Below are 15486 nucleotides of genomic sequence, written 5' to 3'. Positions count from 1 at the left end.
CAATTCCGAAAAACTTCGAAAAAAGAATGTCAGAAATTGGAATCGAAGGAATAACTGCAAAAGTACAACGACTAACGATAATGAAAACGACTGAAATATTAAGGAAAACCATTGAATGCGGAGAATAATACAAGACAATATAACGAATAAGCGTTACAGGGAATGAAGAACACCGAAACTGCATATTTACAAGTTCTACACCCCCCATCATGCATCCTCTCCATTGTTTCATCACCGCCCCCCCCCCCAAATGATACCAAAGGGCCGAGAAGGGTCAATAAGGACTGAAAGACCGAGGAGCGAGCGCCAACCAGACCTTGGCTGGACAAGCGCAAAGAGAACTGGGACCTTGGGGAGGCTGAGTGCCACTCAAATTCCAGTATAAATCAATGGCCACTACCAGCGAGAAATCAATGGTAAGCGGCTTTTGCAATGATGCAAATTCATTTGCAAATGCCACCGAAGGAGGTAGAGAGAGCTGGACGTCTGGGGAGACTTGTTGTCACTCAGCTTCCAGAGAACACCACAGGTTTCCAATCAGATCGTTTGTTGACTTGTGTGAAAGCTCCATGTGAGCCCATAATAAAATTTACTCAAGTCAGAGGAATGGCTGGAAAGATACAGTGAATCACAATAACGAAAACAGCTGAAATACTAAGGAAAACCCTTGAATGTGGAGACTAATACACATCTGCTGCAAAGGCCAAAGATGAAGGGTTACATGGAAACAAGAACGTTGAAGCTGCATATCTAAAAGTCAGCTATCCCATCTCCCCCTATTGCCTCATCAGCAACCCACCTCCCAAAGAGTGATACCAAATAGCCGAGAAGAGTCAAGGAGGATGGAAAGACCAAGGAGATAGCGCTAACCAGACTTCTGCTGGACAAGTACGAAAAGAACTGGGAAGTTGGGGAGGCTTATTGCCACTCAAATACCAGTGAAGACCAATGGCCGCTGTCAGCGAGAAATCAATGGAAAGCGGCTGTTGCGATAATGCAAATTTATTTGCAAATGTTATCGGAAGAGGTGGAGAGTACTGGAAATCTGAGGAGACTTGTTGTCACTCAGCTTCCAGAGAACACCACAGGTTGGCTTCAAGGAGAGATATTTTATAACCTGTGTGAAAGCTCCTTGAGGGCCAACAATAATAAATCTGATCTCCACCTGTCTTCTTTGCTTCCAACTAATCAATCTTGATTTGTTTGACTTAAAACTGTAACGTACGCATGATACAACAGTAAAACAGTTTACCGCTAATTCTAAGCAACTACAAAAAATTTCTTGTAAATCTTGTTGCTAGTACGACTGAGTACTATATTTCACTAAAGGAGGAAACGTCGCAAAAACGTGGACCAAAGTTAAACCTCGGAAAATCATCGCGCGATCTTGTTGATTCGCGTCCGTCTACGCTTGGGTGGGAAAATACAAAAATGCCACTGATTATTGTTGCAGCTGTGCTAGTCATTTTTTCATCTACTGCGGCATGTTACATATGCGCGTTGTTATGAGGCGGAGTTATGACGGTACTGTGTGACACGGTTAACCATAAAAATGCATCACAATAGTAGCCCCTGTAGCGGGTCTACTATGATAATTTTTTCTAAAAAATATTTAAAAAGAACTTTATTAATGATGTTAAATAAGTTAACAAAACACGACAATTGCTCCTGCTGTTTGTTTGTTTGTTTTTTAAGCTAAAAATCTTTGTCAAAAATTTTAAAGTTTTTATTTTTATTTTTTTAACAGACTTAGGAGCATTTTTTTTTTTTTTTAAATACGAGTCAAACATTAAAAACAAAAACAATGTTTGAAAGAAAAAAAAAATACTTGCTTACGTTTTAAAATCGTAAATGTTTTTTGTGTTTTTTTTTTGTTTTTTAATGCTGATTTGTTTATTACTAGTAAATGTTTACCAAACTATGACAATGAAAAGTAAGTATATCAAAAAATTATTTCATTCACCCAAATTTAGATCCATCAGTCTGAAAAAGAATCTTGTTTATTTATTTTTACAAAGATCATATCAGTGCTTCTAAATTAAAATCGGTTGCTTCTTGTTCGTCACATAAGAATCCCAGGTTGCTCGAATGACGTGCTTAAATATCACACAAATAGAGAATCCGCAAGAAGAGTTGCCGTGCATTTTTCATGCCTTAATTTGTCATATATAATTAGTAAAACACGTTTTTTTTTTAATATGAGATCAAAACCGATGTGTTTTTTATTCATGGAATAATTCCTTCGTCCAATTAGAACGACATAGTAGTTACAAATGCCCCAAAAAACGTATCATGGTAATCCCGGTTGACGACACATTCTGAATTATTATTTTTATTTTATTTTATTTTATTTTATTTATTTATTTATTTATTTATTTACAAGGTATCGACCGCTTATCAAGGCCCGAAAGCAACTCGAGAATAGGGGTCAATGTGTGTAAGGTGGTCACTGATACAACAGCGTAGTGATCGTTAGTGGTGGAAATTGGGTAGAATTTAATTATTTTAGGGGGCAGGACATCAAGAAACTGATTGCATCCGTATGTTTTCGTGTGACATGCATGCTAACCGGTGGTCGTACATCTATTCCAAATGGGTGTGGATATATTCGTGAATGCGTCTGTCTATTCGTTTGTCTCTCAGGTTGAACACGGTTTACTTTCTTATATTGAATCATGAGTGTGTGTGTGTGTGTGTGTGTGTGTGTGTGTGTGTGTGTGTGTGTGTGTGTGTGTGCTGTGGTGTGTGTGATGTGTGTGTATTCGGTGTGTGTGTATGTGTGTGTGGTGTGTTTGTGTGTGTGTGTGTTCGTGTGTGATGTGTGTTCTGTATGTGGTGTGTGTGTATGTATGTGTATGTTTTTTGTGTGTTGTCCGTGTTTTTTTTTTTGTTGTTTTTTTTTACAAGGTGGTCACCACTTATCAAGGCCCGGAAGCCACTCGGGGATAAGGGTTATTGCGTGTTCAGTACGTTAATGTTGAGATTTGATAAAGTGTCAACTCAAGGGGGCGGTTCATCAGGAATTTGTTTATGTTGGACTTGAAGACATCCAAGTTGTAGTCAGGTGAGAAATAGGCAGACGGAACAGAGTTCCACAGGCGTGCACTTCTAAAAAAGAAGCTTTGTTCGTGGAATCTACGTTTTGGTTTTGGCACAGATAAAGAGTGGGGAACATTTTTGACAGTGGTTTCAGCTAGACGGGTGTTTTTCGTGAAAGATCGGCGAGGGGGAGACCAGGGATTGGAGCTCAGACGAGCACCTGCCATGGAAGTAACGATAAAACAAAGACAAGCTCGCAACGTCTCTCTATTGTGGGAGAGAGATTGCAGGGAAGAGAAAAGGACATCCCCCACTAAGTCACGAAGCCTATTTTGTAGATGTGTGTTGTATGTGTTGTGCGTATGTTGTATGCGCATGTGTGTGTGTGTGTGTGTGTGTGTGTGTGTGTGTGTGTGTGTGTGTGTGTGTGTGTGTGTGCGTGCGTGCGTGCGTGCGTGCGTGCGTGCGTGTGTGTGTGTGTGTGTGTGTGTGTGTGTGTGTGTGTGTGTGTGTGTGTGTGTGTGTGTGTGTGTGTGTGTGTGTGTGTGTGTGTGTGTGTGTGTGTGTGTGTTTATCAGGTCTGCGCGAAAAGAGAAACCAATCTATAATCTTAAAGAATAAGACAAGCAACACATTTTGACAGAGTTGATATGCATACTAAGGTGGCGGTGTAACCCGACCCTTTGTGCCATATTGCACCCTCACGACCCCAGGGACCGGGAGGGGAAGTCAAATAAATACCGATATACCCAAGGCTGAAGACAAACACATCTTTATTGTTTTATGCTTAAAAATAAGTTTAAAAAATTTTTAAAAAAAAACAAAAAAAAAAACAGAAACGATGATTTTTTTTTTCAATTCTCAGTGAGTTTTACTTTTGAAAGCATTTGTGCGTGCATTTATTTATTTTTATTTTTTTTTTTACGAATATTTAATCAACATTTTTGTTTGTGTTTGAATAATGTATAAAACTTTTTGCTCTTTTTTCGTTATTCAAAAAAGTACCACTTTAGAACAGCAACGACAACAACAACAAAAGGAACATATCCCTGAAGACATGTTTTGCTAATCGGTGTTTGCTAAGTACTTACTTGTCATGTCGAAAATAATAATAAATCCAAAAATTACGAAAATTCATAGAGTAGAACAACTGCTAGTGCTACTGTGTTTTTAGTAAAAAAAAAAAATCTATCGCTATAAGCTAAAGAAAATGTCAGCAATTAAAGTGTCGAAAAGGGAGATAAGTATTCGCAAGCTTCAATGTGTTTATCTAGGTAAAATGGCATTTCCCCAATTTTCCGCAAAAATTACTTTTAACTATAAATAATGTTCTACTCGATGAATTTTCGTAATTTTGGGATATATTACTAATTTCGACATGTTATTGTTTTTGCTTAAAACGTTTTTTAATCGATGTGTCGACTCTATCTAACAAGGACCAAAAACTCTACACTTCTTGTGCACCTCTTTACACGGGGTTTCTTTATCTGCTTTCTGCCGCAGTAGTAGTTAGACCCGAGATCAGTTTTTAATTTTTCCCCGGAAAAAAATGGAACACTTAAGACGAGTACAAAATTTACCGGGGTCGGTATTCTAAGACAGGTTCGTCTCACACGACTCTCAATAAACCAATACCCTGCCGCAATGAAGAGGTAATGCCTCGGAGGATAATTTCTTGGACAGAACCATACTCCACTTTGATTACAGAAGGGATGGCATTACGACGGTACGTGATCGTGACGTAACTACTTTCTTCATAAGTTTCTACATAAGTTTAAGAACGTCACAAATACTGATAAAACATGTAACATTAATAATAAAAAATTAAAAAAACGCATGGCGTTACGATGACACACAATGTTATAATTAAAGGTTGTTATAAAAGATACGCTGACTTGTTTTACATACAAAACAAGATACACGACCAACACAACTGGGCAAACGTCGTACACCCAAACCCAACCAACCCACCCCGTATCTCCACCTTCTTATTTTTGTTTTTCTTCTATTTATCATGTAATATATATATATATATATATATATATATATATATATATATATATATATATATATATATATATATATATATACAGAGAGAGAGAGAGAGATAGATAGATAGATAGATAGATAGATAGATAGATAGATAGATAGATAGATAGATAGATAGATAGATAGATATCATATGCGCACGCACGTATCGTAGACGTGTACAAAACAGAAACAAGTACTGACTTTGCTGCGTTTAAAATCGAAGGTGGACATGTGTGTTAGCTTTTTGGCTAGGAGCAAAGAGTAATATCTGTTCTGACACTCTATTTTATCTTTCCTGCTCTTGGTTAATGAAGATGATCCTTCTAGACTGAGGCAATTTCTATTTTTGTCCCAATCCAGAGTGCCCCTTTTGAAAGAAATTCAGTAAACTTTGTGTAGTTCCGCCAAACCAAAAAACAATTCCCTATTCGTTGCTGAAATATATTTGAATATGAAAACATGTCGCTAAAAAAAAAAAGAAGCCGGTGGCTCTCTCATAAATCACAACACAAGAAAATGCCATGTTGCAGAAAAAAAAAAAAAAAAAAAAAAAGGAAATGAAAAGAAAAGAAAAAAATGCTTCCTTACCGATTTGGGCTTCTCCGTTATTAGTTGGCTTGGTTCCAGGGCTCTGACCATTTAATTTAGTCGTGGAGCCTGAATTCGAACCCGTGGTGTTACTCGTAGTGCAGCCCATTATTGGCGCTTTATGTTGTCGGCTGAGCGTACACTGTCGACAAACAAGCCTTTCTCATTCAGATGTGCAAAAAAAGAAAAGCCTCCCCCTCTGTCTTCTGCCACCTACTTTTACACCCTCACTTAGAAAATCGCACACTCACGAACTCACCCTCCCAACTTACGTCGGCTTCCTCATCCTCCTCCTTCTTCTTATCTCTTTTTTCCTTCATTTGAATGCATTCTTTCTTTTCTTTTCCTTTTCTTTACTTTCGTTATGTTATTTTCTTTCTTTTCTTTCTTTCTTGCCTGTTTTTTTTTTCGTTTATTCTTCCTTCATTTCTTTAACTTTTCTTTCTTTATTTTATTTATGTATTTCTTTCATGTATGTTCCTTTCTTTCTCTTTTTCTCACACACACACACACTCTCTCTCTCTCTCTCTCTCTTTCTCTCTCTCTCTCTCTCTCGCTCACACATACACACACACACACCGCCTTTCTCTTGTTCTATTTCTTATGCATTTTTTTCTTTCTTTTCTGGTGTTCTTTTTTCTCTAGATATATCATGACATGACTTCATTCTGTTCTTTTCTATATATCCTTCTTTCTTTTCCGTTATTTTCGTTTAGTCTCTCTCTCTCTCTCTCTCTCTCTCTCTCTCTCTCTCTCTCTCTCTCTCTCTCTCTCTCTCTCTCTCTCTCTCGTTTTAGTCTTCTTCATTTATGTTATTTAAAAGTTGATTCAAAGTATTCGTTTACTTCGTTTGTCTAGTTGTTCAACTCAAATCGATTTGACAACATTTTCTTCTTTTATTAGAATGTTTTTTTCTTTCTTCCTGTATTTTTTTTAATAAGGGAGTTACTTGCGCACGCGCGTGTGTATGTGTGTGTGTGGATGGGGATGGGCACGTAAGTTTGGTGAGTTATGCAATGTACTTCTTATTTCTATTTAAATATCGTTACAGTCTTCTCCCCTTGTTTTTTTGGTGTTGTTATCTCTCTTTATATATGTGTCTATCTATATGTTAGTCTTTCACATCTCTCTTTTTTCCTCCCTTTTCTCACTTTCCTCTTCCTCCTCACCTATTCTCTCTTTTTCTCTTTCTCTTTCTTTAATATATATATATATATATATATATATATATATATATATATATATATATATATATATATATTGCTAATACCCGTCTCCCTCCCACTTATTATCTCCTACTTATCTCCTTCTTCCAAATACTAAAAACCATTTCTGTAAGGTCTGACGAGGCTGTTGGATCGTAAACATGGTCCAACATCCGAAACATATGTAACGAAACAGATAAAACGGTAATAAAAAAATAAAACATATATATATATATGGAAGAAGGAGATAAGTAGGAGATAATAAGTGGGAGGGAGACGGGTATTAGCAATATTTTAGTTTTGAAGGTTAAAATACATTAGATTGTATTGTGTGTTTGGGGGTAGCAGATTCAGGTAGGCGTGGGTGGAGATATATGGATATAGGGATGGTGAGGTGGAGAGAGGATGGTAAAGAAAAAAGAGAGGAGGGGTAAGGATCGGGAGGGGGAGGAGTTTCAATTTTTAGGTTTTAAATTTTGATTGCTTTTTGCTTGTTCAGCAAGGTATATTAAGTAGATGAGAGAGAGAGAGAGAAAGAGAGGGATAGAGAGAGAGAGAGGGAAAGGATTGGTGTAGATGTCATGTTTTTGACAAGTACAGGGTTCCATTTAAAATTTTCGTAATCGTTATAGGTCGACTTGTTCATTTCAGTTTACAATGGGTTGTTTTTTTTAGAATCAATACATACGCCAACGCACGCGCAAATACGCATACATACATATACATACATATCTACATTTCTACATATATGTATATATATATATATATGTATATGTGTCTATGTATATATGTGAGTATGTATATGTCTATAAGAGTTGTATGTATGTGTGTGTATGTCTGCATATAGATCCATATATGTCTGCATATACATTGTTTATATATAGGTGTGTGTGCGTATGGGTCTGTATATGGATGTGTAGAAATGTACATATGTATGTATATGTATGCATGCGTATTTGCGCGTGCGTTGGCGTATGTATCAATTCTTAAAAAAACAACCCATTGTAAACTGAAATGAACAGGTCGACCCATAGCGACTACGAAAATTTTAAATGGAACCCTGTACTTGTCAAAAACATGACATCTACACTAACCCTTTCCCTCTCTCTCTTCCTCTCTCTCCCTCTCTATCTCCCTCTCCCTCTCTCTCTCTCTCTCTCTTTCATCTACTTAATATACCTTGCTGAACAAGCAAAAAGCAATCAAAATTTAAAACCTAAAAATTGAAACTCCTCCCCCTCCCGATCCTTACCCCCTCTCTTTTTTCTTTACCATCCTCTCTCCACCTCACCCTCCCTATATCAATATATCTCCATCCACGCCTACCTGAATCTGCTACCCCTAAACACACAATACAATCTAATGTATTTTAACCTTCAAAACTGAAATATTGCTAATACCCGTCTCCCTCCTACTTATTATCTCCTACCCCCTTTTTTTTCGTATTTCTTCTAAAACACTTCTTCTTAATATTAAAAACCATTTCTGTAAGGTCTGACGAGGCTGTTGGATCGTAAACATGGTCCAACATCCGAAACATATGTAACGAAACAGATAAAACGGTAATAAAAAAAATAAAACACATAAATTGCTATGCAATAGTATAGTATTGAGCACTCTCTTCAGGTTTTTACCAATTACCAGTTTTACTATATATATATATATATATATATATATATATATATATATGAATTAAAGTCAGCCTAATTTTCGAGGTTATACTTAAACACCATTGTTCTAGTTAGTGTTTTATTCCTTTTTATTCTTGCATCATGTTCTTTGCTCGAATATTATATATTTCGCTGAATTTCTTTAAAAAATACTTATTCCGGTCAGGAAATATTCGTAAAATGTAGACATTTTTCGATAATGCCCTAAAAAAATCAGTGTATGTCATTAATTTTTTTTTTAATTCGTCATTGCTCTATTTCAGTTATCAAATGAACAATTATACTTCTTGTGAATAAATATTAAACTGTCTATTTCATAGAATTAGTTGTATGTCAATCCTGGGTCAACTCTCTTCCTGATCTACATCAATGACCTCCCTAAACATATACTTAAATCATTCGTTGGCATCTATGCTGATGACACGATCATCTACGGCAACACATCAAAGGCTGTAAATGACAAAGTTCTCTCTGATTCTCTCTCCTCTGATCTCGAGCGCGTGGTTCAGTGGGGGAAGACGTGGCTGGTTACCTTTAATGAATCCAAAAACTCCTATCCTTACATCATCAACGCTCTGATCCCCATCTAGCATCAATTGTGATGGATGGCTCTCGTCTGGGTGAGGCCCCGTGTTTTGACAAGCTTCTGGGTTTGACCTTTACTCCTGATCTGAAATGGAACACGTACATCAAGTCTGTTGCCAAGGTCGCTGGAAAGATGGTGAGATCCTTATACCGCTCCAGAAGATATCTCATTACTGATGCAATTCTCTATCTATATAAAAGCCAAGTACGTCCAAGGATAGAATACTGTTGCCATATCTGGGCAGGAGCTGCTAAAAACAGCCTATCCTGCCTTGACAGAGTACAAAATAGACTTCGTGGCTTAGTGGGGGATGCCATTTGCTCTACCCTGCAATCTCTCTCCCACAGAAGAGACGTTGCGAGCCTATCCTTGTTTTATCGTTATTTCCATGGCAGGTGCTCGTCTGAACTTCAATCTCTGGTCCCCCCTCGCCAATCTTTCACGAAAAACACCCGTCTAGCTGAATCCACTGTGAAAAATTTCCCCCACTCTATATCTGTACCTAAATCAAAACGCGGATTCCATGAACAAAGCTTCTTTCTTAGAAGTGCACGCCTGTGGAACTCTGTTCCGTTTGCCTGCTTCCCACCAGACTACAAATTGGATGTCTTCAAGTCCAACGTTAACAAATTCCTAATGAACCGCCCCCTTAAGTAAACACTTCATCAAATCTCCACACTAACGTAATGTACTTGCAATAACCCTTATCCCTGAGTGACTTCCGGGCCTTGATAAGTGGTGATCACTGTGTAAAAAAAAAGTCCTAAAAGTGCGTCCTTTTCTCTTATACCAAATAATTACATTGTTGTTTTATTCTAAGCAGAAGTCGTCAGCTTAGGTGTCCTTCATCTACTCTTTCCTTCATTGTAGGTTTATTGTCTTCCTTATTCTCATTTATTAGAACTATCTTTTTAATATTTATTCCTTTAAATATACAAATAAACAAGGCAGACTCATAACATTATTCCTTGAAGTAACTATAAAACACATTACGGTATGGTAGGATTATTTAAAAATTACATTGAATTATTATTTATTTCATATAAATATATATATATTCGATTAATCTATTATATAAAAGGCAAAGGTCTATATGTCCAACTAAAACTTGAAAAATACACAATAAATTCTTAAAAAGTTGCTGTTTATTTTTAATCGGCGAAGCCTTCGAAAAATAGCATCTAAAATTTGAAAACAAAAATGTCATTTTTGGTGGTCAAATAGCCATTTATATTATTTAATTTTATCACAAAGTAAACACGATGTTTAATGTTATTATGTATTCCTATGGGTCAGAAAATAAGTTGGGGTTTTTTTTTTCATTTAAATTTAAAATTATTAGACACTAACTGCGGTTTCATTTTTTGCTACTTAAGTATTGTTATTTCTCTACAAAAAAGGGGGAAACTAAGCTTTAGCAGTGCTCTAGAAGCACCTTTAATTCTATTTGATGTCTTCAGTAGCACTCTGCAGGTGTATTCTGAGTTCTATTTATTTATTTGTTTATTTTCACTCCACACTTAAAAGGAATTTCGGGTATTTAGCAGAGAAGCCAACAAAAGAAACTGAATAAACATTCAAATATATAACAAATAAATGTTACCAAAGGCAAGATAAGTTACTGTTCTACCTATCTGGATAAGTTTTGTGTTTTAACGTATTTTGAAGTTTTTATTCGGCTCAAAGAAAAATTGGTATCTAATTTATAAGTTAAACCGATAACAACATGGCCGACTACGAACATGCCGTCTTCAGAAAGTCAAAATGCTGATAGAAATTTACCCAATAAGTGTCCCTGTTACAATTATTAGGTGGATTTCTATAAGTATTTTGTTTAATTTTAAACATTATTGACGATCCAAAGACAGTATGTTCAGGGTCGGCCATATTGTTGTCGGTTTAACTTACGAACTAGACGCTAGTTCTTCTTCGAACTGAATGAAAGCTTTAAAATACGTTAAAACACACAAAACATACGAAGATAGGGAGAAGAGTAAGTTATCCTGTCTTTTTTATTTGTTATATTTTTGAATTTTTAAACTCGTTTTTCGTTTGTTGGTTTCTCTGCTAAATCCACGGAGTTTCTTTTTAGAGATAAGAGGCATGAGAAACATGGTTTTAGTAGTGCTAAAGATCTTACCAACACTATTTAGCATCTAATTTAGTTTTTTATGATCCTCAGCAACGCCAGGTATCCCTGCTTGTAGTAAATAACAGAGAAAACCTTTTTCAACAGTATTCTTAAAAATTAGATTTAAATATCATGCATACAAAAAACGCATGCGTGTTTATTAACATTACGTTTAGGTAATTAAATTAGATACAAGCTGTATGTATCGATAACTTCAATAATTTAATGAAAAAAATAAAAGCCTCTAGTGCTATTAGATCAGGATGTCTGAAGATATTGGTTTCCTAAATTAAAATGCACCAAACATTGATGTTATTGTTTTTTTAATTTGCAAAACTCAATCATGTCCTGCAAAGCCAAAAAAAAAAAACAATTTTTCTCTACAAAACAACCAGGCTAAACACCAGGAATAAATATTTGAAGATATAAAGAACTTGAAGCAAAAGATAAACTTTTGCCAAAATGATTGAACCTCAAAAGGGTTGATACGTTGTAAAACAAAATTGTAACGTTACACACGTTTACACACGAGAACCAACACGTTGTAGCAGAATTCGTCGCAAGGAACATAGGGCAAGTAATAACCCAACTCCTTTTTTTTTTGTAACAAAGACATTTATTTCCTCACTCTCCCGCCACGCGTGACTTCTTATGGTTGTGACTTAACCTCTCTCACATAATCTCTCTCCTTTTTATAGTCTTTTTCTTTATTCTGACGTCATTTCGTCTCGGTATTTGCATACGTGATACCGCACTCTGTTACAAAACAACCAAACCAAACAACATGAATAAATATTTAATGAATAAAAAACTTGAAGCGTATAACTCCCCCCCCACCCACCCACCAAAAAAAAATTACCGGATCGACATTAAATAACCTGAAAAGGATTCATATGCCGTAAAACAAAAGGACTAGACTAAATAATAAAAACTAGATTTTTTTTTTCTTATTTCTATGACCAAAGAATGCATCTGTAGGCATCCATGATGCCTGACAAACCTGCATTTATAAGAATATTTGGTCAAAACGAAAATAGCTTTGGTTTGGAAATCGGAAATTGACAAGAGTGTTTATCAAAAAAATAAAAAATAAAATAAAAATATATAAAAAGACAGTTACGCATTATATTTTAGGTCAGATGTTTTTTTTTTGGGGGGGGAAGTAATCATTTTTTTTCGACATTTTTTTATTATTAATACGTAAAAAAAAATAAAACTGGCCTTAATAATCGGAAATTTAATTTTTTTTTCATAAAAATAATCAAATAAAACTGCTTCTTAAGGGATGATTTACATTTAGGAAATTACGTTTGGTGTTACAACCTTGAAAATCGCACGTGGTATTTGTTAACGTATCTATCGTGTATCGAGCTAGCTTCGTCTTGCTGTGTATCGAGGTTAAGTTTTGTCTGGTCATGTAATGACGGCTACCTTAGTCTGTCCGTGTTGTGAAGGCTAGGTTAGTCTGGCCATGTAATGAGAGCTAATTTAGTTTGGCCATGTAGCGAGGGCTAGTTTAGTCTGGTCGAGTTTCGAGCGTAAGTAAAGTCTGCCCGTGTACTGAGGGTATGTTTAGTTTAGCCGTGTAAAGATAGCTAGTTTAGTTTGGGCGTGTAAAGATGGCTAGTTTTGTTTGGGCGAGTAAAGGTGGCTAGTTTTGTTTGGCCGTGTAAAGATGGCTAGTTTTGTTTGGCCGTGTAAAGGTGGCTAGTTTAGTTTGGCCATGTAAATATGGCTAGTTTTGTTTGGCCATGTAAATATGGCTAGTTTAGTTTGGCCATGTAAATATGGCTAGTTTAGTTTGGCCATGTAAATATGGCTAGTTTTGTTTGGCCATGTAAATATGGCTAGTTTTGTTTGGCCATGTAAAGGTGGCTAGTTTAGTTTGGCCGTATAAAGTTGGCTAGTAAAGTTTGGTCGTGTAAAGGTGGCTTGTTTAGTTTGGCTATGTAATTATGGCTAGTTTAATTAGGCCGTGGATATATGGCTAGTTTAGTTTGGCATTGTAAAAGTGGCTACTTAGTTTGGCCATGGTTATATGGCTAGTTTAGTTTGGCTGTATAAAGGTGGTTAGTATAGTTAAGCCGTGTAGCGAGGGCTAGTTAAGTTTGGCCATGTAAACATTGCTAGTTTATTTACACAGCTTAACTAAACTAGCCATATTTACATGGCCAAACTAAACTAGCCACCTTTACACGGCCAAACTAAACTAGCCACCTTTACATGCACAAACTAAACTAGCCACCTTTACACGCACAAAATAAATTAGCACTCTGTAACAGTCAAACTTAACTAGCTATATTTTCACGGCCAAACTAAACTAACTATATAGTTACACGCCCAAACAAAACTAGCCATATTTACAGGGTCAAACTAAACAAGCCATATTTACACTGCCAAACTAAACTAGCCATATTTACATCGCCAAACTAAACTAGCCATATTTACACTGCCAAACTAAACTAGCCATCTTTACACGACCAAATAAAACTAGCCATATTTACATGGCCAGCCTAAACTAGTCATATTTACGTGGCAAAACTTAACTAGCCACCTTTACACGAACAAACTATACTAGCAAGCTTTACACGGCCAAACTAAACTAGCCTTATTTACACGGCCAAACTAAATTAACCACCTTTACACAGCTAAACTAAACTAGCAACTTTTACACGGCCAAACCAAACTAGCCACCTTTAACCACCCGAACTAAACTAGCCATATTTACAGGGCCAAACTATACTAGCCATCTTTACATGGCCAAACTAAACTAGCAACTTTTAAACCGCCAAACTAAACTAGCCATATTTACACGGCCAAACTATACTAGCCATCTTTACACGGCCAAACTAAACTAGTCACTTTTATGCGGCCAAACTAAACTAGCCATCTTTACACGGCCAAACAAACTAGCCACCTTTACACGGCCAAACTAAACTAGCCGCCTTTACACGCCCAAACTAGACTAGCCACCTTTAAACGGTCAAATTAAGCTAGTCATATTTACATGGCCAAACAAAACTAGCCACCTTTACACGGCCAAACTAAACTAGCCTTAATTACATAGCTAAACTTAACAAGCCACCTTTACACGGCCAAACTAAACTAGCCATATTTACACGGCCAAACTAAACTAACCCTCTTTACATGGTCAAACTAAACTAGCAACCTTTACACGGCCAAACTAAACTAGCCATATTTACACGGCCATACTTTACTAGCCATCTTTACACGGTCAAACTATATTAGCCAGATTTACATGGCCAAACTAAACTAGCCACCTTTACACGGCGAAAATTAAACTAGCCATAATTACATGGGCAAACTAAACTAGCCACCTTTACACGGCGAAAATTAAACTAGCCATAATTACACGGCCAAACTAAACTCACCATCTTTACACTACCAAACTAAACTAGCCATATTTACACGGCCAAACTTAACTAGCTATATTTATACGCCCAATCTAAACAACCATCTTTACATGGCCAAACTAAACTAGCCATCTTTAAACGCAAAAACTAAACTAGCCATAATTACACGGGCAAACTAAACTAGCCATATTTACATGGCCAAACTAAATTAGCCATCTTTACATGGCCAAACTAACCTTACAATCTTTTCACGGCCAAACTAAACTAGCCATATTTACACGACCAAACCAAACCAAACTAGCTACATTTACACGGCCAAACAAAACTAGCCCTCTTTACACGGCCAAACAAACTAGCCACCTTTACACGGCCAAATAAAACTAGCCAACTTTACATGGCCAAAGTAAACTAGACATATTTACCCGGCCAAACAAAACTAGCCACCTTTACACGGCCAAACTAGACTAGCCACCTTTACACGCCCAAACTAAACTAGCCGCCTTTAAACACAAAAACTAAACTAGCCATAATTACACGGGCAAACTAAACTAGCCATATTTACATGGCCAAACTAAACTAGCCATCTTTACATGGCCAAACTAACCTAACAATCTTTTCACGGCCAAACTAAACTAGTCATATTTACACGGCCAAACCAAACCAAACTAGCTACCTTTACACGGCCAAACAAAACTAGCCCTCTTTACACGGCCAAACAAACCTAGCCACTTTTACACAACCAAACTAAACTAGCCACTTTTACACGGCCAAACTAAACTAGCCATATTTACACGGCAAAACTAAACTAGCAACTTTTATGGCTCGTTTAGTTTTGCCGTATAAATATGGCTAGCTTAATTTG

The 15486-nt window shown here is 36.5% G+C and overlaps 1 protein-coding gene across 1 annotated transcript in view; it reads right to left on the bottom strand.

Moving 5' to 3' along the window:
* Positions 1-6203, bottom strand: part of LOC145292112 (uncharacterized) — a 137280-nt gene extending 131077 nt beyond the window's left edge. The window contains exon 1 of the mRNA XM_080138215.1: positions 5659-6203. Coding sequence (XP_079994341.1) covers positions 5659-5767 — 109 coding nt within the window. The 5' untranslated portion in view covers positions 5768-6203. The remainder of the gene's footprint in view (positions 1-5658) is intronic.
* Positions 6204-15486: the final 9283 nt, after the last annotated feature.

This window comes from Euprymna scolopes, chromosome 2, assembly GCF_053919585.1.
Source record: "Euprymna scolopes isolate OS-2025 chromosome 2, ASM5391958v1, whole genome shotgun sequence".
NCBI classification, from domain to species: Eukaryota; Metazoa; Mollusca; class Cephalopoda; order Sepiida; family Sepiolidae; genus Euprymna; species Euprymna scolopes.
Note: the sequence above shows the minus strand (reverse complement) of the source record. Positions and strands in the feature narration are given on the sequence as shown.